General features: G+C 37.0%; 1 protein-coding gene across 1 annotated transcript in view; it reads right to left on the bottom strand.

Annotated features, from left to right (window-relative positions):
* Nucleotides 1-212: 212 nt before the first annotated feature.
* The window catches only part of prmt3 (protein arginine methyltransferase 3), a 77,055-nt gene continuing 52,992 nt past the window's right edge, over nt 213-24,275 (bottom strand). Inside the window, exons 14-16 of the mRNA XM_015373346.1 lie at nt 16,666-16,716; nt 16,012-16,099; nt 213-409 (exon numbers count right to left, since the gene is read on the bottom strand). Of these exons, the coding sequence (XP_015228832.1) occupies nt 300-409; nt 16,012-16,099; nt 16,666-16,716 (249 nt within the window). The 3' untranslated portion in view covers nt 213-299. The remainder of the gene's footprint in view (nt 410-16,011; nt 16,100-16,665; nt 16,717-24,275) is intronic.

The raw sequence follows: 24,275 nt of genomic DNA, 5'->3' as shown, positions 1-24,275 counted from the left end.
TATTAAAAATGACAAGATATAGTGTTTTTGTTGAAAATAAGATTCATTTTCACCCAATTCTAGAACTTTGATAATAAGCATTGACTAAGCAAATGTTTTGCATTTTCATTCAGTAACAATAATAATAAATAATATAAGTAATATAAGTAATAAGTAATAATATTGCAAAAAGAAAACACAAAGTCAGTGTTTGAATTACCAAAAAAGTCTTTTATTTTGTTTCCATAAGTGTCAGCACATGAAATGCCCCAAAATGTCCAAAAGGGGCTACATTAAATCACCTGCATAATTTTATGACATCATTGAAGGCTATAAGTCTGCTTCTTGTCTGGGAGGTCAAAGGTGACAAAAAGTGAGCGAGGGTCCTTCTTGTTTTTACGCACATTGATCCTTCCCTGGAGCTCTTCTCCTTAAGAAATAAAAAGACAAATAAAACATTTTTAGGCTTTTATAGAAATGTAGAAAAACCATCTGCTGTCCAGTATTCTAAGCATGACCCCTGCTATTTCTTTGGTGGGCAGGAGAAGTCTGCATGTCCTTGTTTGCAACAAAAGCTCTAGAAAGACAAGCTCAATTTATTTTCAGACCCAAAGAAAGCATTTAAATATTCATTTACATTTTTCTTTTAGGATCTTTTGCAAAAAGTAATTTCATTTCTGTGGATTTAAAAGTTCACACAGTTGTAAAAGCTGTTTACTTTTGAAATATTGTCTATCAAACCTAATAGCCTGTGTATCTATATATCAGACTTGAAGCAAAATAAAAAAAACCATCAAAAGGCATAACGCACTGAGTCAATCATCATTTAGAATTTTCACAATAAAAGAAAAGTTTCTGATGCCCTGAAGCATTACAGGGCTGCTGAGCTCAGACCTCTGCAGCATGAGTGCACTGCTGCTTATAGAAATGATGATGTGTGTAAAGGCAATATGCTTTAATGCATCTTAATAAGCAAGATTGTGCATGGAATGCAGAAGCTCTCCTATCTCCAGATGGCAGACAGAAGGGAATACACCTACAAGACCAAGCAAAATTATGACGCATAATCACTCCGATTAACTTCCCGTTTGACTGCTGGAGGTAAATGAATGTTTACTGAAACGGCAAACAAGCGTCCTCTCACGCTCTGCTGTTCTGCCCCACCTCCGTTCTGCTGCAGGTCAGATCGGAATGAGAGGAGAAAATGCTGACTGTGGCTATTTCTCAAGCAACGCGTTTACCATCATCGCTCCCGTGTCTTTCTGGTTACCATGGCGACATCACTGTCAGACAGCTGGCTGCTGGCGCCACTCTCTGGGTCTGTTGCCCCACTGCATAGAGCAAACCTCAAAAGTGGTGAAGGCTTGGTAGTTTTACAGAAGTCAAATATAGTTTAATTATTTAAATATTAAACAAAATGCTGCCAATTACACTATGAAAAATAGTGAGCATTTTATTTTTATTCTGCCAAACTCAAAGCTCAAGCTCTGTTTCTTTGGATAGAGTGTAAACATTTAACACTTGCCACATAATCTACTTTGGATTTACATCTGGACTTTTATTGAGTTATTCCAACAACAACAAAAAAAATGAACTGTGGGAGTAATTGTAAGAAAATGGAAGACATTCAAGACCACTAATAATTTCCCAGCTCTATGCAAGATCACTGCCTGTGGGGTGAAAATGATCATGAGAACGGTGAGCAAACATTCCAGAAAAAAAATTTGTGGAGGGAGTTGAAAGTCTGTGTTGCCCAGCGACAGCTCCAAAACATCACTACTCTAGAGGATCTGCATGGAGGAATTGGCCAAAATACCAGCTACAGTGTGTGCAAACCTGGTGGAGACTTACAGGAGATGTTTGACCTCTGTCATTGCCTACAAAGATCGTTCAAAGTATTGAGTTGAACTTTAGTTATTGACCAAATACTTATTTTCCACCATAATTTACACATAAATTATTTAAAAATCCTACAATGTGATTTCCGTTATTTATTTATTTTTTGTCCGTTTCGTCTCTCATAGTTGAAATGTACCGATAATGAAAATTACAGACCTCTCTCATTATTCTAAACAGGAAAGCTTGCACAATCAGTGGCTGACTAAATACTTTTTGGCCCCACTGTATGTTGGTTGCTCTGACATTAGTTCATTATATTTATGTTATCCAGAAAAAGTTTTGTTAGATAGCGATTATATTGAAAATGCATATACCAGCCTAGGCCTAGTCAAAACACATGATGACATATATTCAGATGTGTTTATATCTTTAAAGGTATACAGGACGATATTTTATTTCCGGGTGGATCATCAAAATAAGTGGTCCTCCTAATTGTCAATCATTCTGGAGATATATTTATGTAACACAATGCAACATGTGCTTGTCAGCTATCTTTTTCTGCGCATGCGCACTTTCAGGCGTACATCTCTGGTTCTGTGTTGAGGCGGAGTCACATGACCAATGGGGAGCTAAAAGTAGTGATCATGTTCTGAATGGTCAGTTAACTGAATTTGCTAAAGTTCACTATTAAGTCCTCTATAAAATCCTCTATATAGCAATGGAGAGATTTAGGGGTTAGGGCGGACATTTGGACACAGTAAGCTTGTATGAGCTATGAGAACAGCAACTTTTAAACAGAGTCTGTAGGAGGAGTAATGGGCTCGTGCATGCTCTCACACGCCCCTTTTTTCAAAGGGGAGAGGGTGGGTCTTTTAAAAAACTCGCAAAAATCCTCCATAATACCTCTAACTTGTAAGCACATGTGACTTAGGTATCATATCTTGAACATGTAAACCACATCTGTTCACATGTTCAAGATATGATACCCAAGTTTAATTGTTTTGAATTCACTTGAGATTTATAGAAGGTGTATTTTTATAGAGATATAGAGTACACACAGAATATAAATTTGACTAGATCACTAAAACTAGTCTAAACGTGACTAAAACTATATTAATTGTCAAGTCAATATGAATTGACTTAACTGTGATGAAAAAACTCGTAAGAATTTTCATCCAATAGACTAGGACTAAACAAAGGTGGAATGGCTTCCAAAAACATTGAAGTTGGAAGAACATCTTTTGAAAGGGACTATAATAACAAAAAAGAGTATCAACAACATTTTAAAGTGTGTTAAAAAAAATGGTGCCACTTTTTGGGGGTTTATTTTTCTATTCATTTATTTTTTCTAAAAGAAAAGACTGACTGAACTGGTCTCATTATCAAACAGCAATGATAAATGAAGACCAACCCAGCTGTCCATCTTCAGTGGGGGAAAAAAAAAGCATATAAGGCAAAAGTGGCAATTCTTTGACCTTCAATAATGTTGTGTTAAAAGAAAGAAAAGGGATGTTGGTATCAGACATTTGCCCTAAAACAACTTTGCAATTAACTGCCCAAGTAATCCTCCTCGTTTCAGATTGAACTGCTGAAGCATACCGACAATCATTGACAGTGAGTGTGTTTAGTCTCGGTGCAACTACAGCAGCCCTGCTGCAATCAGTCAAACTAAACTCCCCATGGAAGAGGGGCCTGGGAGCACTTGGTAAACTGGCCACTCCGATCTGAACGAGTTAACCATGTGTGGAAATGAGTCAAGGAATGGAGCCGGGCTTTCACTGCAGTGTCGTACATCACCATGCCACTGTCATTAAGCACAACCAGGCTTCTGGAAACAGCTTGTCTCAGCCAAACAACTTCCCTCCATGAAATTAAAATTGGAATATACAGGCTCTGAACACTGACATGCAGATTGCAGCCATTTATATTACATTTACACATTTCTACAACATCTGCACCCAAATGGCTGCGCTGGATTTTATTTAAGTGTTCTAGAAGAAGCAGGATACACATCATACTGGTAGGTTATGGTTTGTGAAATGTGCCTGCTCCCCACACTGGATGAGCATGAGTCCCCTCTATGAATGTATATAAAATTCAGGGTACATTCACTCATTCTATAATGCATCCTAGAAACTGTAATCAGCTAAATATTTTAGCTGTGATTGACCTAAAAAAAAAAAAAGATTCCAGCAAAGGTATGAAACTGTATCTACAAGTTATGTAAGTTCTGTTGAATTCTTGCTAAAATGAATCATTCATAATTTATGTTGTTGTTTACGTAAAAACTTTAAATGAGTAAATACACGTGCGTGTTATAAGATAAAACATCATTTAATTTTATAATTTATTTTAAAAGTTTGTTCTTATCGGTGCTGTTATGTTTTAGCCAGGAACCAAAGTTCATACTTGTGTACCACTACGGTAAAATTAATAGATGCTACACTATGAAGCTAGATTGCAAAACCTGATGCAAGCGTGTGGAGAACCTCTCTTCATGACAAGCAGCTAATGAGGTATTATTATTTTTTTTAATGATGGATTTGTTTATACTTATGCAGCACAGCATCTTGCTCTTTTTTGTACTTGTACACTCTTGGTTTGAGCTGATATATATATTTGTGTCTGTACAGTTCCCACGGCATAAAAGTATGAACATCATAAAGGACGTAAATGGAGTGTCATGTTGAACGACATGAGAGAAAAGATGAAATAAATGCCAGTTAAAGAGAAACCGATCCGTGTCTGTCGTGGCGAGAGCTACAAGTAAGATTAATATCTCGAAAGCATACCTATTTAACATTATTGAAACCCCATTTCTAATTTGTCACAGCTAGATTTCATCAGCACTGCATCCTCTATGTGCTAAAATAAATAATTCCCTGTATTTTTCGATGTAAGAGTTCAGGTTTTGAACCACAACTCTTATTGCAAATCAAAATTCTTTTAAGATCAAACTGGTTTTAGTCTTAGGTATATAACACCTTTGATGTCAATGTACAGTAGTAGCCATTCAAAATTTCCTCACTTTCCTTGATGGGCCCTTGACTGGTCCTTTTTAAACATTAATCTTTGTACTAAAATATTCTTTCTGTCATGAATTGTTGACATTAAGATCTAAAGAGAAGCGTCATCTCCTGGTCAGACCCTGTAATTCAGTGAAAGGGTGGAGTAAAAACTAAAATGTCCTGCAGAGGGAGGGGGTCACTCCACTGGCCAGAAGTTGGAGGGGATTCTGCTGGGAGTGCAAGGAAGTTGGCTTCCATTAAGCTGGTTATTGACTGGGAAGGGCCATTTTGAATGGCTGCTACTATATATCTTGTAAAACAGTAGTTCTCAAACCTGCCAGGTGTGTGGAAGTAAGGATAACTCTAAAACATGCAGGGCATTGGTATTTGAGGACCAGGATTGAGAACCACTGCTGTAAACCTTAATCATTTAACAAGTTAGATTAACATGTTGGTTTTCCTTATTCTTTGTAATAATGAAATGTAATTCTTTTTTCAGTTTCTTCCCCAAAGCTGAAGAATACACAATATTTTGCAGTAATATAATAACAAAACATAACAAATGAAGAAAGGCTTAAATCACTTAATATTACTGAATCAAATTAAGCTGCCTTCTAGTTTCAGTTTATGCTTTCTTGTATTCTGCATGCTTCACATGTTTGTTTGATATTCTTTTTTTTTTTTTTTTTTTTTTTTTAAAGCTAACCTTACATTTCTTTATAAGTATCTTATGACATATTGCAGGTTCCTAGATCCTCTGTTTTTGGAGCAGTCATTAAAAAAGGAGATGATTTTGTAATGTATATCACAAACACCAGCTTCCTTACAAACCCAGCCCATGTGTTGAATAACAGCTAAACTCTAAGCCTGACTTTGACAGTTCAAGGACCTTCAGGGTTTAAATAACTGAGGAGGAGGGTGAGGACCCAAAGCAGTGTTTCGACTATGTGCAAAAAGAGCTAGGGTGGGGGTGAGGGGAGATATGGAAGGGTCCACCTTCGTTCAGGACAGAGAAGGTGAATCATAAAAAGAGGAAGCAACAAAGACCAAGACTGACCAATAAAAGGCTGGATGAGAACTTTCACTCATATTTCAGCTGTTCTGACCATCCATGAGTGGCTGATAACTCACCTTGAACATAATTGGACTTTAATTCAGGAAAAGGTGCTCTCTTTTTTCAAATAGACATTAAGCAGGTAAAACTGTAAAAAAAAAAGGCCCTCCTCTTCAATACCAGAGCTACACAAACACACCAGAGCATGACAAATGATTTGCTTTTTAATTTATTATGCTGCCAGCCAGGAGGATTTGCTGGGATGTTTTGTTCCAGGCTGCTGGCTGTGTTCTCACTCTTCCAGCAGTACCTCCCACAGCAGCACAGTGCAAGAGTTAATTACTGTTCCACTCGTACCAACACATCAAATAAGATTTGGTCTCCATCACAATAAATCATCACAGCGAGAGCTAATAACACTCCAAGGTTTTGATGCCTAGCTCTTCTTCTTCAGGCCAAGAAGTCCTAAAGTTCCCCAGTCAACATTCAAAAAGGAAAAGCAACAGTTCTGTTGTCTTCAAGGTCACAAGTTCTTTGCTGCAATAGGAGGAGAGTTTATGGAAGTGTACAAGAGCCTTTGTGGAACGAATTGTGTGCGCCATATGAGGCTAGCAGGCAGCCGATGGATGCTGTTAAAAACTATTTCTAGTTTACGACCCTGAATGGAGGCGGGGGACAGTTAGAGTGAAGGAGCAAATCAACACCCCGCCTCTCACTCTAACCCTCCTTTTGTGCTACCTTTAAAGTACTGTACTCTGTATAATGGTGACAAACGTATACATGTTAAGAAGTTGGAATGCAACTGAAAACTTAATTTCAGTAACCAAATCCAAAAAAGAGACTCAAAAATAGTGTTGCTACACAAAGTAGTGACATGTTTCAAATATTCATTTCTGTTATATTTGATCATTGTGGCTAAATAAATAATAAACACATAAACTGTATTATAGACCAGAATGTTGAATAACACCAAATGGAATACATTTTTAATGCAGTGTCAGCAATCTGACAAATATGTCTGCTGTGTGTAAAGCTGAGATTCACCAAACTTTTTAAGGCTGAGTGCTGCTTCAAGGATGCTGATACAATCGATACGATTAAATTCACCATGAATGACAAAAAAAAGAGCAACGGAATAAACAAATTTCAAAATTGTGAGTTGCTGTCAGAAGAGGGCTCTCCATTTGGGCATTTGTTAACTCTGCTGTAAAGTATATGCACTTGGTTCCTTTTGCACAAATTACTTTATAAAAGGGGCGGGCATCAGAGCAAACAGTCTGAGAAGCAGCTAAGATGTTAAGTAAACCCACGTATCTTTGACAGCAAGCTTTAGGTCAGCTGTATAGTTAGTTATTAGTTATGTTCTTATTTTGCGCTTAACAATCATCTATACATTTGATTTAGGGTTTGGGTCAAGCTGGTTTGTTGGCCAACCAAACACGACAGTTCCTGGTTATTTAAGCAATTATTGACTTTTGGCAGTGAGGGCAGGTGCCAAGTCATGCTAGAAAGTCTCCATAAAGCCTTATGATGGGTTGCTTTAAATTTTACCATCAATTCGCATGGCTAGTAGGAGCAAAGCTCAACTCTCTCCATGGCATCATCCCATAGAAGGAGTTTCTATCCACTTCCCTGGTCTGTTCAGCTCAACATGGAGGACCTGGTCTTGCAAAGCGAATCTTGATATGAAAGTATTGTCAGAAGTAACCGTTATTCAGCCATAGCTCTTAGACTCCCCAAAGTGAAAGCAAATCTGGAGGATCTGGTGGACCACAGGATGCCGGCGCTATTGTTTGGCTATTCGCATTAAATACATTTATACATCTTGTTAAAACAAAGCTTCCTCTCAGCTGTGGTCTTTCACTATGCAACAGCCACATCCAGTCCCTGATTTGCTGTTGATTGATAGAAGAACTCAGATTTTTCAACTCCAGCTGAATACTCACAGGTTTTGACTCGGTTTCTCTTTGCTGTGTTCGTTCTAATCGAGCTAGAAAATCGCACCTGGCAACTCTTTTCGCCTGAACATATCTCTATGTTCAAATAACATGTAAACTACCAACTCCAGTATCGTCATTTGTGTTCAATATGGATGCACCATTAAAAGAGGCATGACCCATTGTAAATATCGGTGGAAGATAGATAGCTAAACTTGCTTTATAAAAACAAGACTGATCAAACAACTAGCAGATGACATGGCTTTCTAAAGCATCATGTCTTTCAAAACCTCACAATGGAACCCAAACAACATTGGATTCTGCTCTTCCCCACTTTTTTGAGACATTTATTTCCAAATAAACTTTAGCATTCACGTTCATCTTTAAAGACCACTGAACAACAGTCTAGTCCATTTTGTTCATTAGCATAGCCAATGATCTAACATAGGTCACCAGGTTGGGACTGAAACAATGATGGCTTATTGAGGACCAAAGCCACCAATGTGGAGGGCATCACTGACTTCCTGTGGTCAAATAATGCGTCTCAGTCTTTCCCCTGACCATAAGGGCCAGAAAATGGCACATTTCTCTAATAAAAATCTATTTTTCTTTGGCAAAGTGTCAGGCAGATATAAGGTTGAGTTATACATTTTATCAGTATAAATGACAAACCGTTGAAATACATCCCTGTCTGTGATGATTCTATATAAAAGTAAAACTTTTAAATACAACACTGAAAGAAACCAGCTTTTATACAATTTAACTTATTATTGCACAAGTTTATATTACTTTAAATTAAACATTTTCTTTCACTTCCATATCCTTAAAGTCCTTGTGAGTATAACAGTTTATTTAAAAATTACAAATCACACAAGGCCTCTTGCCTTCTTCCCAAGAAATTAGCAATTAATTACTTATGTCCTTAAACTTTGGTTCATGCTTCATTATCAAGGCCATCAAGGTTGTTCAGCAAATGTCCTAGCATGAGGTTATTATACTTTCGTTTTTCTCTAAATAAAATAACTCACTGCAAAGATGTTAAGTGAACTTATTAAAAATACATTGATTAAAGACCTCAGAGGATGTGCTGCTGCTTTAGCATTAGGACATTTGAAATGGATCCACTGGGTTTTGGAGGTTGTAGGTAGAAACCACTGTGGTTCAGGCTTACTGAAGCACAGCCCACAAATGCTCGGCCAAATTGGGGACTGTGGGGTTTCAAGGGTGGGCCAATGCCATAGAGCCCCTCGGTGGATTACAGTTCTTTGAAACATTCACCTTAAACCTGGAAATTGCCTTAGTAATAAACATATAAACATATATAGGAAAACATAATACCTGAGATTATGTGTACGATCATGAGACAGGATAAATCCTTTGTTTTTCCAGGCTAAAGCCTTTGTCTTTTCTTTAGTTGCCTAAAATTAAGCCCTACATCTTTTGTCTTTTAAATATATTTGTGGTCTGAAGATAGGTACATTTATCCACTATAGCACATTTCAAGTAAACAGAAAGTCTTTAGCACACTGTGACAAGTTTTGTTTTACTATCACACCAATTTTATAATATGAGATTATATTGTATTCTGCAACAACTTTAAATGTCAGAGGTAGGATTGACAATATTGTACCAAAAACTGCTTGACATCAGAGACCAAAGCTGTTTCAAGGGTAGAAAACCGATTGCAGGTTTTGAGAATGTATGCATATACCCAAAACAGAGATGCATTAGGTCTTAAAATCAAACCTGTCTTATGCTTATCCTGGTAGTTCATTGTCCTCCGTTTTTCCCCCTGAATTGTTTATCTGAGCCAGCAACGTACGAAGCATCCAACAGCATTTGCGCAGCATCAGAGTTTGTGGCCATCTTATCTAGTAGGCAGCAGGCGGAGGCAGAGCCACAGGCTATCTAACATCATCCACCTCTGTCATCATGCTGGTCATTTATTACAGGAGACTTAATCTGATTTCTGCTCAGTGAGTGGACGGAAGGTCCTGAGGGTCATTCATATGCACATCAGAGGTTTTCATAGAGCACAAAAGGATTTAACTTCGATAGGGCAAATTCAAACTATTTGTATTACGATGATGACAAATACAGTATTTAGAGATGCATTATATCATCACCCAAAGACACTGCATACCTGATGATGAATAATGCTACAACTATTATCTGAAAGCTTAGGTTATACTTGAATGTTCAGTTAACTTCCAGCACATCAAACACTGATTTTATAATTTCTGAGTTTTGTTCTATCCAAGAACAGTAATGGTTAAAAAACATTAAAAAAACTCAATGGCTGTGTCCGAATGTCCACCCTAATCACTATATAGGACACTATAAGGATTATGCCACTTTGGATGAGTGTATGAACGTCTCGTGGGTTAAAAAGTAGTGTACTCGAAATTTCCCACAAAGTAGTGATCATCCATGGTCATTAGACCAACAGATATATTCTGGAATGCTTTGGGAGGACAGCTCTCTTTTTGCTTGTACATACACCTGTAATAATATTTATAACCTGTATAGCACTTCTGGATAGATGCAAACCAAATTTTGTTGCTTTGTACTCGTGACAATAAAGTTGAATTCTATTCTATTCTATTTATCCAGTTTTAATGTTCTGCTGACCATGAAATGTATGGTCATTAGAACATTAAATCAAAACATGATGAAAGGAGTGAGACACTGTGATATGCTAAAATGCACAGAGGGCAGTAATATCCTGGAAAGCAACTTTATGATTACTAATACATCAATTACAGTAACAGTATAATAGTTCTGAAGAAGCAAAGAAGCATAAGACCATCCTATTACTCTGTTTATGTTTGTCAGGATAATGTGTTTCTAAAAATCGTGCATTTCACTTTTGTTATAATAAGACATGCTGCTTTCCTAAGGTTAATTTTGTTTCATCCAAAGTTTAATGCTTTGCAATCAATGTTTTTTCACAAGTGTTGGGCAGAAATTTGTATTCACCTCGAAATCTCCTATATAGATTATATTTTCCAAGATTATTTGCTGTTGTTGGGTTCTGTGCTGAACTATTGCTGTTTTCAACAATCTGTTCTTATTGCTCATTTTAATTGTTTAATTAATTCAATTAATCAATTTTAGTGTGTACTCCAAATTTTCTTTACCATTCTACATTGTACAACTGCCATGTATTTTTTATGCATTTTCGATGTAAAGAACTTTTAATTATCCTGGTATTAAAAGTGTTCAAATGACCTTCTTTCCACGTCCTAGGTAGGAGGTTTTAATATTCGGCACTTTGCCACCATCAATCTTTGAAAAGGCTTGTCGGGGCTGTATCACTGAAACTTTTGATAACATTTGAGGGAGGGGATGAAACATTTTTCAATGCATCAAGATATGGACAAGAACATTTCACACACTACTGTGAAACATTAAAAATTTTCTTCATGTCAATTAGGACCTAATTTTGAGAACTGCAAAGGCAGAATTTAAAATTACATGAGGGCGGCAGTTTATAGTAAACACCCAATGTCCTGAGCCTTCTGGAAAATAATTTGGGCCATATCAGAACCTCATCAAGCAGGGTTAATAGACTATTCACCAAAAGATCTCCAGTTCCCCTCATATAAAGCAAAACTAACCACAAATCTCATTGCAACTTTTACATCTTAATCTGCCTTCATCAATTAGAATGACTGAATCCATGAATAATCGCACCTAGAGGGTTTTTCACTGGCACAGCAATCTCTACACAGTACCAAAGCAAAGTACAAGATCATAACCAAGTCATATAGTTCTAACATCATTAGCTACTGATTCAATGCCTCCAGATGTGTGCTGGATTGTGTGCCCCAAATGATATCAATGACTGAGAATCACATGAGTCTTAATTACAGGAAAAAGAATGTTGAAATATTGCACTGGGGTTCTGTCTCCTTGAGCCCCAGTCGGCCTCGGCAGATGGCCGCTCACACTGAGCCTGGTTCTGCTGGAGGTTTCTTCCTGTTAAAAGGGTGTTTTCGTCTCCACTGTTGCTACAAGCATGCTTGGTGTGAGGGATTGCCTTTGAGTCGATGAGTCGATGCAATCAAGTGGTTTTCCTTAAATAGAAATCTTTGAACCAGTCTGACTGTATGATATGACTGAATTGTCTCTTTAAAGCATTAAATGACCAATCTCCTCCTTATATTAAATATCTGATTGTTCCTTATGTCCCTAACAGAGCACTTCGTTCTCAATCTGCAGGTTTACTAGAGGTTCCTAGAATTTCTAAAAGTAGAATGGGAGGCAGATCTTTTAGTTATCAACTCCTTCCCTCTGGAACCAACAACAGTTTTAGCCCGTGAGGCAGACACCTAGATTACGTTTAGGGCAAGGCTTAAAACTTTCCTTATTGATTAAAGCTTCTAGTTAAAAACTAGTGATGTGTGCTTAGTCGCTGGGTAAGTAGAGGGGTAGGTAAAGGTAGAGGTTAATAGCCCGATTCAGCGGGAGAGAATTTCAGTCTGGAAAGACGTTTAATTCTCCTTGGCCACATTGTGGCTCTACCTTTCTTATACCTTATACAATATATTTAGGTTATCCTAAGCTATTTCTTGCAGTTGTGCTGCTATAGGCTTAGACTGCTGGAGGACACAGGGACCCCATTTAATCATCCCATCCCATTCAATCTCTAACTTATACTCTCTCTGCTTTTTCTCATCTTAGAAGCTTCATCTGATCTGTTCCTGTTTGGCTGTGGCTCCATCCTTGAGAGAAAATTTCAGCTGTGCTGCTCCCTTCAACGCCTTTGTTTATAGATGTTGGAGCTCCTTTTGGTTTAATGATTTAGCTGAACTGAGTTGAAATGGAAGCTTCCTAATGAGGATCTATTTGGAGTAACAGATTAAGAGATATTGGACTAATTCTTTACTTGGCAATAAGGTAGTATGGAGTGCAGAGTGCAGAGATCTACTAATAATCCTCAGTGCTGGGTTACTGGTCTTTTTGTTGTTTATTTTTTCTCAGGTTTTTAATTCCTATTTGTTAACTCTAAAAGCTAAAGCTTAACTGTATTGTTGGTGAGGGGGCATGTAATTTTATGTGCAGGAAAGGTCATGTCATATTAACAATCAGTATAATAACATCATAGCCTTGAAAGACTACATATTTATCAGTGATGTAGGTTTTTGTAAGTAATTTTGGTTGGCCAGATACTTTTGGGAAGGTTGCTTACTTTTAGAAAAGTGTTGCCTTTTTGAGAAATGCCTCTTACCAGCGTTCACTGGAATTCCACTCTTAAAAATAGCTTTGCAGAACTTGGCAAAATGATTGATATCATTGACTTGATTTCTCAGGTTTTTAAACATTTCCTTAGATCAAGACCTGATGCATTAACTGCATGATTTATTTTAAGGATTTTCTTAATTCTCTGGGGTTGAAATTAAGCCTAAGTATCTATGGGAAAGTTAGAAAAAAAAATAAAAAAGATCTAAAACAATTGTGTCTTATACAATTTTAGAAATGGGATTTCTTTTTAAATACATATATGTTTTTCTTTAAACAGCTGAAATTATCATTTGAAGACTGTATTTGTTTTTCACTGGCTTTCATTTATACAGAAAATTGTGGTATGATGGCAGATGAGCTAAAACATTCCAAGTATGACTAAAAAAGCTAAAATAAACCAAGTCTTTAAAAGAGAGCTGTCCTTTGCACTGTATTTGTAATATATATATTTAGATATAATTTGAATATAAATCCTAAAATATTATGCAATTAATTTATAGTTATTCTATATATCAATTGATTAAATTGTCAATATCCTCTTCAGATGACCATTGAACAACTACTGTGTCTTCAGTCAAAGACATCTCCAGATTCCATGCAAGACAAAATGCAAACGATCCTTTCTGCCCACAGCTATTGACAAACACAACTTATTCAGAAAAAACATTTGACTTTAGAAAACATATAATTTCCCGTTGGGGTCAATAAGATATTTTCTAACTTATTTGAATAGTTTCTGCAGAATTAATCCATTCTGATTGTTTTCTCTTCAAACTGTGATAAAAGCACAGACGATCCTTACTTCGTGTTACATCTTTTATCTCCATTTCAAATGTGCATGCAATGATTTCATCGTATATCAATGGACATGACCGATATCAGATGAAGTTTTACATGCTGTCTCTCATGTATGATTTATTGTGATTCTTCCCTATCGCTGTGGGTGACAGATTCCGCGTGTCAACCAGCTTGACTAAATATCTGCCACAGAAAGATTATCTGCTACAACTTGCAATGATGAGACCTCAAAGCAAGAGAAAGACAAATAAATAATTGTGAGCGCAGCATGATATACAACAGACAAAAGTAAGTCGGTTAAAATAAATGAACCCATCACAAGTTGTATATTTATAAGTCATTGTGTCGTGACCATGAAAGTCTTGCCGGATGTTGGTAACAACAAATGCAGTTACTGTATGCAGAGAAATAAATGATAGACAACCATAAATTCTTGGTGGAATAAAGGTGGAATGATTCAGCGATACGCAGGTGTAAAGATGTATGGAACATCATGACCCAATCTGAAATCTATGAGTTATTATAAAAGCCATAGAACCACTTAGAGTAAATTAATGTCTGCTATTTCGGTCTCAACTGATGGCCTTAAGTAACATACTTTATTACCAAGATGTCAAACCAGAAACATCTGATGTTGAGTAGAAGTAATGAGCTCTCTCAAGACCTTTGCAAGCTTAGTTACATAGATGTAAACTATACTGTTGAAAAGATTTGTTAAAGAAGATTTTGTTAATAACTGAAGACAGTAACGAGTAATTTGAGGTTAAACACTAGCGTTGGAAAAACAACAAAAGTTCCCAAAAAAAAGGCCAAGAGAAGGTGTTCTTTGCAAAATTTCACACAAGGGAGTCAATGGTGATGTCAATAGTGATACTGAAAATGGACTCTTAGGGGGCCATTATACCAACCATATTTGGAGCTTAAAGGGACTGTATATTGTGCCACAAACGTAATATAAAAAAGGAAGGTTTTGAGGTTGGAACATCATGGTGCTGGGCTGGTTTGTGGCATACGGCACTGGTAGACATCATATAAACAAAAGAAAAAGCTGAGTAGAAACATTTACCAAGAAGGACTTGATAAAATTGTGCTGCATTCTAAGGCAAGAAAATGTAAAAAAAAATACAATACAACAAAATCCCAAGCACACTTAAAGGATTTTCTCGAATTCTTTAAAAGAAATGCCCTCTCCACTTTAAATCGAAAATGCGCAAGTGAGAGCATGCACGAGCCCATTCCTCCTCCTGCACGCTCTGTTTAAATGTTGCCGTTCTCATAGCTCATACAAGCTTACTGTGTCCGAACTTCCGCCCTAACTCCTAAATCCCTCAGACACTATATAGAGCGGGGACCATATAGTTGACTTTATAGTGAACTCAGTTAAATGACTGATCGGACAGATCATCCACCGCACGGTGCCTGCGCTATCTTTGTTATTAGTTACCACTGTGAGGCAGCGACAGCCTATGGAGACAGCTCGCCGCTGTGACAAAAATCCCACAATGCTTTGCGAGGAGAGCTCACCGTGCAAATCATTTGGGGATATATCTGCCTCTTCTGTGGCCTTTCTTTTCTTCTCAGACACTTCGGAGACTTGTTTTCTCTTTCAATCGTCGGCCATTTTCAAAGAACCGCAGAGAGAAAGGAGAGCTTCCATAACCGTCTGAAACCGTAGCTAACCTCAGATATACGCCTGAAAGTGCGCATGCGCAGAAAAAGATAGCTAAGGGGATGATCACATGGGACGGCCTTATGTAAAGATATCGCTAGAATGATTGACAATTATTAGGACCACTTATTTAGATGATCCACCTGGAAATAAAGCTTTTCCTCTATACCTGGTTTTAAAGAGTGAAAAAAAAGTTGATAGTTTGGCACAAAAATCACCTAAAATGAAACCTAAAGAAGTCTTTTCCACAAACTAAAGCTCAGAGTTAATAGAGGTCCAATTAGGACTCATATAATTGTGATGGTCCAGTTTAGGCAAACTTCATCTTGTAGCAAACATTTCCTGAAATCATATCACATTTATCAATTTTTTGTAACTAGGCTATTTTTGTTTTACAATTTTTTTTATTTGGGACTGAGAACTGAATTAAAGAGCAGTTGTTGACTGTGTAACATTTCTTTATAACATGTGCTTACTGACCTGCTTTAACAGCCATAGGCTTCTCTAGAAGGAAGACCGTCTGCTTCCAGTGAGTCTTTGGAACCTGAGGACCTGTGGAAAATATCACCTAGCAAGAAAACAACAAAACCGAATTAAGAAAACCACCGTGAGCAACATTAAGCTCGTGGATGTAAAAATACATATGCTAAGACATACATTGATCCCAAAAACACAAATAAAGAGCCTATCACTAATATGTCATAGAACTAAGCATACTAATGTTGGTCAATCGTTTTTACAGTACTATGTTTTAAAATCACTTGCTGCTTGGACTGTGCAATAAATGAAACCTGAAAGCACTATATTTTGAAGTTAAAAGATATTACAAGGTTTTCACATTGTACGAGATTCAGCCCCCAGTGGAAACTGTAATTTACTGCTTCAGCCACTGCACGGGCCTCAGTTCCCAGGTACAATGAGACATGCAATCAAAAAGCACATCCATGTTGCTCACAGAGCCTTGCATCAGTTGTTCCAACTGGCCAGGCTCTGCTGGGTAAGTGCTTATATCAGCAGTTGGCTAAGACGCTTGTCGATTGCCAGTGAACGCCTCAGGGAGGAGAAACACACCAAAGCATGAACATAATTGAGTTTCTGTTAAATGGCTTGGAAGCTTCTGCTGCTACTGCTTACCTTGTTGCTGCAGCCTTTGTCGAAGAAAATGTCAAAGTAGCCAACGATTGCCTGCAATGAAATATGAGAGCTGTGTAAATTGAGGCTGTAAAATAAACCCCTGGATTTGTTTGACTACACAGCAGCAAACATACAGAGCTAAAAGGCCAGGTATTAAAAAGCACAAAAAGGAATAGGGAATAATTTTCATTGAACACATCTTTTTTTTTGTGCATTGTTGATTTGATGGAAATGTAATAATACTTACATGTTCAATGTGCTTACTACACAAAGTTTTGATTAAAAGCAACCTTTATTTCTTCTTTGTAGGAGTCTATCAATACACCACATTTTATATGGCAAATATTTGACCATCTAGCAAGGAAAAAGTATGAAAATATATCAGAATAAGGAAATATTGCGGAGAAACCCTACAGTTTCTTCTACGATTATGCCATCTTAACCTTTCCAGCAGAAAATCCAACATCTGGATTGTGAGCTTTGCAATCATATGAACAATGAGCTTATGCAAACTGCACACATAACTTTGCAATTGTGTTTTAATAAGATAAAAAATTGTGCAAACTAACATTTAAATATGAATCAGTAGCTTACAACGTACAGAACGTGCATTAATTCACTGTTGCATTTACAAGAACGTGACCTTTTGAAATTCCCTTATAAACATCATAACAGGATATAGTCAAGAGTTATTTGCATCAGTGGATATTTCCTGTCTGTCTACAGGAGAAAAAAACTGTTAACAAAGCTCTTACATTTTCTATTAAAGGCAGTTAAAAAGGCTTCTCTCTGAATATGTTGCAAACCTTCCAAACAGTAAACAGTAGGAAAAGAAATAAAAAATAAAAAAAGTAAAAAAAAAAAGAGCAAAAAAATTAAAAATACATACACACACACTTGTCTTGCTAATAGTAGTGATGACCATCTATTGACCCCCATTGATCTTCTGTCATTTTCAACCTTTTCTATGTCCTAACCCTAAAAATAACCCTAACCCTTACCAGTGCATATTTTACCTCGACTCTAGCCCCAACCAAACTGACACCTTAGCCTGAAAAGTTAACAAAACGGCTCATGAGGACCAGCCTAAATGTCCTAACGTTGTAAAAATATCCTAACACTAAAGGTAACAAACTGAAACTGGTTCTAACTCTCATTCTAACAGGAGGAAGCCCACACATATATGTATATATAATAATAGTTGATCAAATATAGGAATTCAAGAGCAATAACTGAATCAGAAGGCGCTTTGACAAAGTAGTAGTCACAGGTATGCAAACTTATCCTTCCAGGTTACTGCACCTTTCTTAGATTTTACATGTTTCTTTTTCCCTGTTTGTGTGTTTTAGAATCTCTGTATTTGATATACAGTATGTCAAATTAAAGCTGGAAAAGAATATGAGACTATTTATGGCATCACCATTACAGAATTATTTCTATAAATGAAATCCTAACATTTTAGCAGAGGTGTTTGCAACTTTTAATTTCACCTTAACTACAGATGTTGCAGGCAACTAAATGACCCAACCTATTAAAGATACTGTAGGCATGGTTCATCAAACCTCATTTCTGAAAATGCTCATTCTGTTACCTCTTTTACTATTCAAGCTGAGTCTGCAAAATGTTCCATGAGCTTTCCTTCACCTCATCTGGCACTTGTCACTGGACAACAGAAATAAATTATGAGGCAGCCACCAACAACACTGAGGGCATTTCTGCTGATTATAGAAAAATAATAATAACACAGCTTGCTGCAGTTAAAAAAAAAATTAGCAAAGGTGGCAATTTTGGTGAGAATGTTGCAATAATATAAAAATAAACCCCAAGAGAGAACGAGAAATTTGTTATAAGAAAAACAAACACTGTAGATATGTTTGCCACAGTGAAGTATATCTAGATAGGATAAACCGTATTAGTGTGAGATTCAGGGATAGACACAAGTCTAAACCAACCTGGTAATCTATCTGGGCTCTGATCCTATTAGGTACCATAAATTACAGATTTATTTACATTTAAACTAGACAATTCAAGGTAAGGACTAAAAACCTAAATATACTGATATAATCAAATTATAGCCGGTGCAGAGGTTTAAAAGCATCTTGAAGGTATTTCATACATCTAAAGTTGATTGAGGTTAAGTCCAAGGCCAGAGTGCCTTTAGGTGACAACAATAGCCAGATTTGTAGAAAAAAAACAACACCCCCAGGCTTGTTTTTCTCCCATATATGCCCCCCCTAATAGAGAAAAGCCACTCTATCAATCTCAAGAGCACACTTGTAGTGGCAATGATGCAGAACTAATAGCTTTTAATCCTGACGCAGCTGACAACTTGGAGGCCAGCTCTCCAACACAAAGAAGAACTGGATCAATGGAAGGAAGGAAGAGAGCTGACAATGAGACAGATAGGGGGAGAAGTGGACAGAAACAAGCAAAAAAAGAAAAGAAGATCTGAAAAGAAACTGGGTTTGGGAATAAAAGAACTGTAACATAATGTACATCTAATGTAAAACCTGGATGTTTAAACAATTTGCAGAACATGAAGAAAGAAACTTCCATAAAATCTACAAAGAGCTTCTAAAAAAAACTATCTTGGGAGGCATAATGGATATGTTAGGATTACAGGAAAAAGTTGTGCAACCTCAGTGTCACCAGAAGCAGTGTCCAATACCCCACCCTCTGAAACACCAAACGCTTCAATCAACCTATATTGACTGAGACAAGCAGGGCCAGCACAGCTAGCTTACAGCTAAACTGCTAGAAAAGAAGCCAAAGTGGATGAAAGAGCATGTCAACCCAATGCAATTATGGTTTTTAATGAACACTACAGAGAAGCTCGTTGCAGAGGTAATTAGGAAATTAGCGTTAATTACTCATTAGGCTGAACAGATTCACCTCTCTCAGTCAGAAAGACAGAGATCATCCTCAACGTGCCTCGCTGATGACAAGGCCTCGTAAGAGAGATTGATTGTCACTTCTTCGTTGTGTAACTTTCACCAGACAGCCGGGATGGACAATTATAATTTGAGCCGTAGAGTGAAACTTGCAAATATAAAACAGACTAAGCAGTTTGGCAACTTGACACTTCATTAAAATCACACTTGAAAAGGAGAATTAAAAAAAAGAAATAAATGTAACGGCCAGAGATATTACACAGATGTGAAAGTGTTCAGAAAAGCCATTAAATACATTGATGACTCACACACTGTACTGAAGGATTGTCCTAGATCTAACCAATCAGAGCCATTTCAATCTTGACTAGAGACGATTTTAAGTAGACAATGAAATGATCGACTTGCAACAGCTAATAAATTGTGGAAAGATTCTAATCTCAAAACTGATAGTAGTATCTCTTACATGCATACCAAGAAAACAAAGAGGTAACAGTAGTTTGACAGGTTTAATCTCCAAGAAAGTTAAATAACTATAATGGTCCTGGCAGGAAACATTTCAGATTAAAAAAAAAAAAAACTTTTTTTAAAGGGGGAAATCAATCTAAAGGTTCCATATGGAGTTAGAAAGGGGTCAAAATGTTTGCAAACTTTTAATCTTATTTGAAAGTAAAAAAATAAAAGTTTAAACAGAAACTATAGAAGTTGATATTGAATGTCAAATTTTTACCTAGTAATATGAAAAACTAAAAAAGTAAACATAAAATAATAAGTATTGAATCTAAAAAATGAATAATTCAGTTTAGTATTTTATTTAGCCTTTTTCCTCTTTTTATTCAATTTCTTTATCACAGTTTTAGATTTTATTGTCAGATTCAAATCCATTTATTTCAGTTTATTTTTTTATTTTTAGTTTCAAATTCCTGTTTCAGTATCAGGATTTTTTTTTTTTTACACTTTCAAATCACATTTTTTCACATTCAGATTTTGACCCCAATCTGACCAGAGTGGGCGGGGAAACATAATGATTGACAGCTTGCAGCAGCCCTGGACAGATGTCCTGTTCCATGTTGCATTCATGGACTGTGGGAACTCCAACTACTTGGTGACCACATTCTCTGCAGCATTTATATATTGCCTTTTTGGTAAAGTCCAATGAAAAATACTATGTTAAAGACTGTACTATTGACTTTTTATTTTTATTTAATTGGATAACAAATACAGGCCTTATATGGTATACAAGATATTGGAATTTGAACCAGATTAATTCAGATTTATTTAACCCTATAAGTACAAATCATTAAAAAAGTTATTTCTGATAAAGGTTGCTAAAGTTTTAAATTCAACGAAGAGCATCTTAAACTAATCTTTTTGGTACATTTAATGAGCATTAATTTCATTTCAGCTTGTTGGTTAAGAAACAGAAGCCATGTAAAGGGTACATTGCTGTAAATTTGAGAAACAATCGGCTTTATTTCTTGTTAATACATTTTATCCGTGTTCGATCAGACTATCTCTACACATTACAGTCCCTTTTTTTCAGTCATATGCTTAGTGTAACTTGTATAGAGTTGGGCTTCTAACCTGCATTTGGCTCCACATTTCTCAAAAACTATTCTAAATAAAACAGTCTATTCACTGGATATTTAAACTGAATAAAACAGTTATCAATGTTCTGTTTAAAATGTCTCACATGACAGTATGAATTGTTACTTGTAGTTGATAGGAAAAGTGTGAGAAAGAAGAAATGAAAGGAAATCTTGAAGTGTAGAAAGGCAAACGCAGCAAAAAGGACAAATCAGAATGAATGCATTTCATTTTCATCAGTGTTTAGCCTTGGGCCTACTCTCTCTCCGTGTTAAAGGATGGCAGCAGGTTTCCTGACGGCCCACAGAGGAGGATCAGAGATGCAGCAGCTCTACGGCCCCCATTCTCAGGGAAGAGCGAGGAGAAAATTAATAATTATCATCATGGATAACACCAACAGGGAGCAATTCATCATTTCTCTCCTACTACCCGACTACATGTCAGTGCGCTGCGTGGCCTGGCCAGATACTATTATACGACGGCAGAGGGGGAGGGTGTAGAAAAGGAGGTGGGGGAGTTAAGTAGAGAGAGAAGGAGGGGCAATGAGGTGGAGGGGAGGGAATGGGCGGGAGGAAAGAGGGCTAATGTGCTTTTGATGGTGTTCATTCAGGCATGGAGGCTTCAAGCATGACCACTTCTAGAGCAAGGCAGCGTGAGTTCCCCCCATAGACCTAAAACTCCTCCTGGCCTCTCATCGTTGCTGTGGAGATCAAACGTGAATACATCTTTGGTCCTACAAACCGACAGGTTGTTTCCTCATACATGTGCACTGTTAACCCAACAATTCTACTTCAACAGGGAGACAAATGCAGGTTCAAGTCATACAACTTTAACAGCCTTATGTGGTTATTTTACAATTCGTTTTCATTCAAAACTGAAAAGACTAAATTAAGACTATTTTCTTAAGTAATCTAATGTTGCAAACACAACAGATATAAAAAAAAAAGGGCATTAGGTATTTTCTTTAGGTATACGAAGATAAAAAAATTTAATTTCCAGCATGCTTTGACCAGTTTTAATGTAACCTTCTATTGCTTAAATCAAATCATAAATCTAATTCACTTTGCATGCTATTAGCGTCCGAAGCACTTCTGTTTCAGAGAAAACAAAACGTTCACATGAGTGAGTCGCTGAAATAACTTTATAATGGTGTACATTAAAGATTTACTGCACATTTGACCCTAGCATGACATTACATCTCACTTTCTAAATGCCAGAACCAATGAGGTCCTAATAAAGAAACCCTTCAGCGGTTCTAAAATCCAGCCATGGGAGCACTGATGTAAACTTAAAGGACAGAATGCATTTATATTCAACCTTCTCTTACCAACTTCTTTTTTATTATCATTCATCTTAATAAAATAGTTCAAAGGTGACACTTTGGGTTGCTAAAGGCAGGATGAGGCAGAGATGTTTGTTATAAGGCTCTTCTCTAGAACCAGCTGCTAGGTTTTCTACATGAGGCCCTACCTTCAACACTGATCCGCCAAATTGACCCTATGATAGTAAGAGTGGTTAAATCTTAGAAGAATACTACAGTTATGCTTTCCACATGACTATCAGTATTTTCCATTTCAATCTGACTAAATTATAATAAATTTCTATTCATCCATGTGCAGCAGGTTTTAAATGCCTTTCTGAAGTATACATCCATCCATATCCATACTGGGGTCACGAGGGATGCTGGTACCTATCTCCAGCTGTCAATGGGTGAGAGGCAGGGTACACCCTGGACAGGTCTATCGCAGGGCAACACAGAGACAAGGAGGACAAACAACAAATGCGAATTTAGAGAAGTCAATTAACCTAACAGTCATGTTTTTGGACTGTGGGAGGAAGTCGGAGTACCCGGAGATAACCCATGCATGCACAGGGAGAACATGCAAACTCCAGGCATGCAGAGAGACCTCGGGCCGGGAATCGAACCTTCTTACTGCAAGGCAGCAGTGCTAACCACTGTGTCACTGAGCAGCCCTCTGAAGTATACATACCATAGGAAATTTTCCAGATTTCATCACTAACATCCCAGACTACAATTTAATTTACAAGGATTTTAGGAAAAAAACCCACACAAAAGAGATCACCATTGAGTTTTAAGACATTATTCTTATCCGACAAGCCGTTCTTACTCACCCCTAAATAAAATACAAGAGAATTATTTTGGTTTTACAAATCACCTAGATGATGAACACAATCTACTTGTATGTAATTAGACCTCTGTGTGAATCCAAGTATACTGTGAAGCCTTTGGAAGTTTATCAGAGAACATTAGGAAACAATCACAAACATAATGTTGGTAAGTTGGTCAATGTAGAAATATAGGTATCATGTTTTTACACACTAGGTGAGACCTAAGGGTCATTTCTCTAATCAACTAGTCAGCAGCACAGAAGCACCAGCGGGATAGTACTTTCACCATTCCTTTTTACTCTGTCCGCGTCTGACTTCCAGGACAAGAAAGATTCCTGTCAGAAATACTTTGATTACTCTGCAGTCATTTGGCGCATCAAAGATGGACAAGAGCCTGAGTGCAGAGAGCTGGTTAACCACTTTGTGGCATCGTGTGGAAATAATCATCTGATCATGAATGTTAATAAAAGCAGGAGGAGGATTTTAGATTTAAGATGAAACAAGTTGAATCCTGTGGACATAGGAGAATAAGTGGAGGTGGTGAAGGAGTATAGATAACTTGGTGAACATTTTTTCACGTCATTTAATTTGAAATCTAGAATTATGGGATTTTCTCATGAGAGCAAACCTGATTAAATGGGACTGAAGTTGATTTTATGCATTTGGAAAGCAGCTGGACTTGTCTGTCATGTACAGACAAAACTGGGCAAAACTGGCAAAACTGAGCTGAAACTGAAAGCAGCATTGTAGTCAAGACCGCACCAACCAAGACCTAGGAGTACTAAGATCGACACAAGACTAAGACCTTAGATGGTCTTGTCTGGTACTCCTTGGTCTTGTTTGGTGTGGTCTTGACTATGACACTAACTAAGCATGATTGTTACTATCACTATACAATGAAAAGCTTAGCAGAGTGCAAGTGAAGAGCTATTTTTTATATATTTATTTTTTGACATGAATTAAATACCATTGTAATAATAATAAAATAATAATTTTAAAAGATTT

This window comes from Cyprinodon variegatus, unplaced genomic scaffold, assembly GCF_000732505.1.
Source record: "Cyprinodon variegatus isolate N-32 unplaced genomic scaffold, C_variegatus-1.0 Scaffold86, whole genome shotgun sequence".
Taxonomy (NCBI): Eukaryota; Metazoa; Chordata; class Actinopteri; order Cyprinodontiformes; family Cyprinodontidae; genus Cyprinodon; species Cyprinodon variegatus.
Note: the sequence above shows the minus strand (reverse complement) of the source record. Positions and strands in the feature narration are given on the sequence as shown.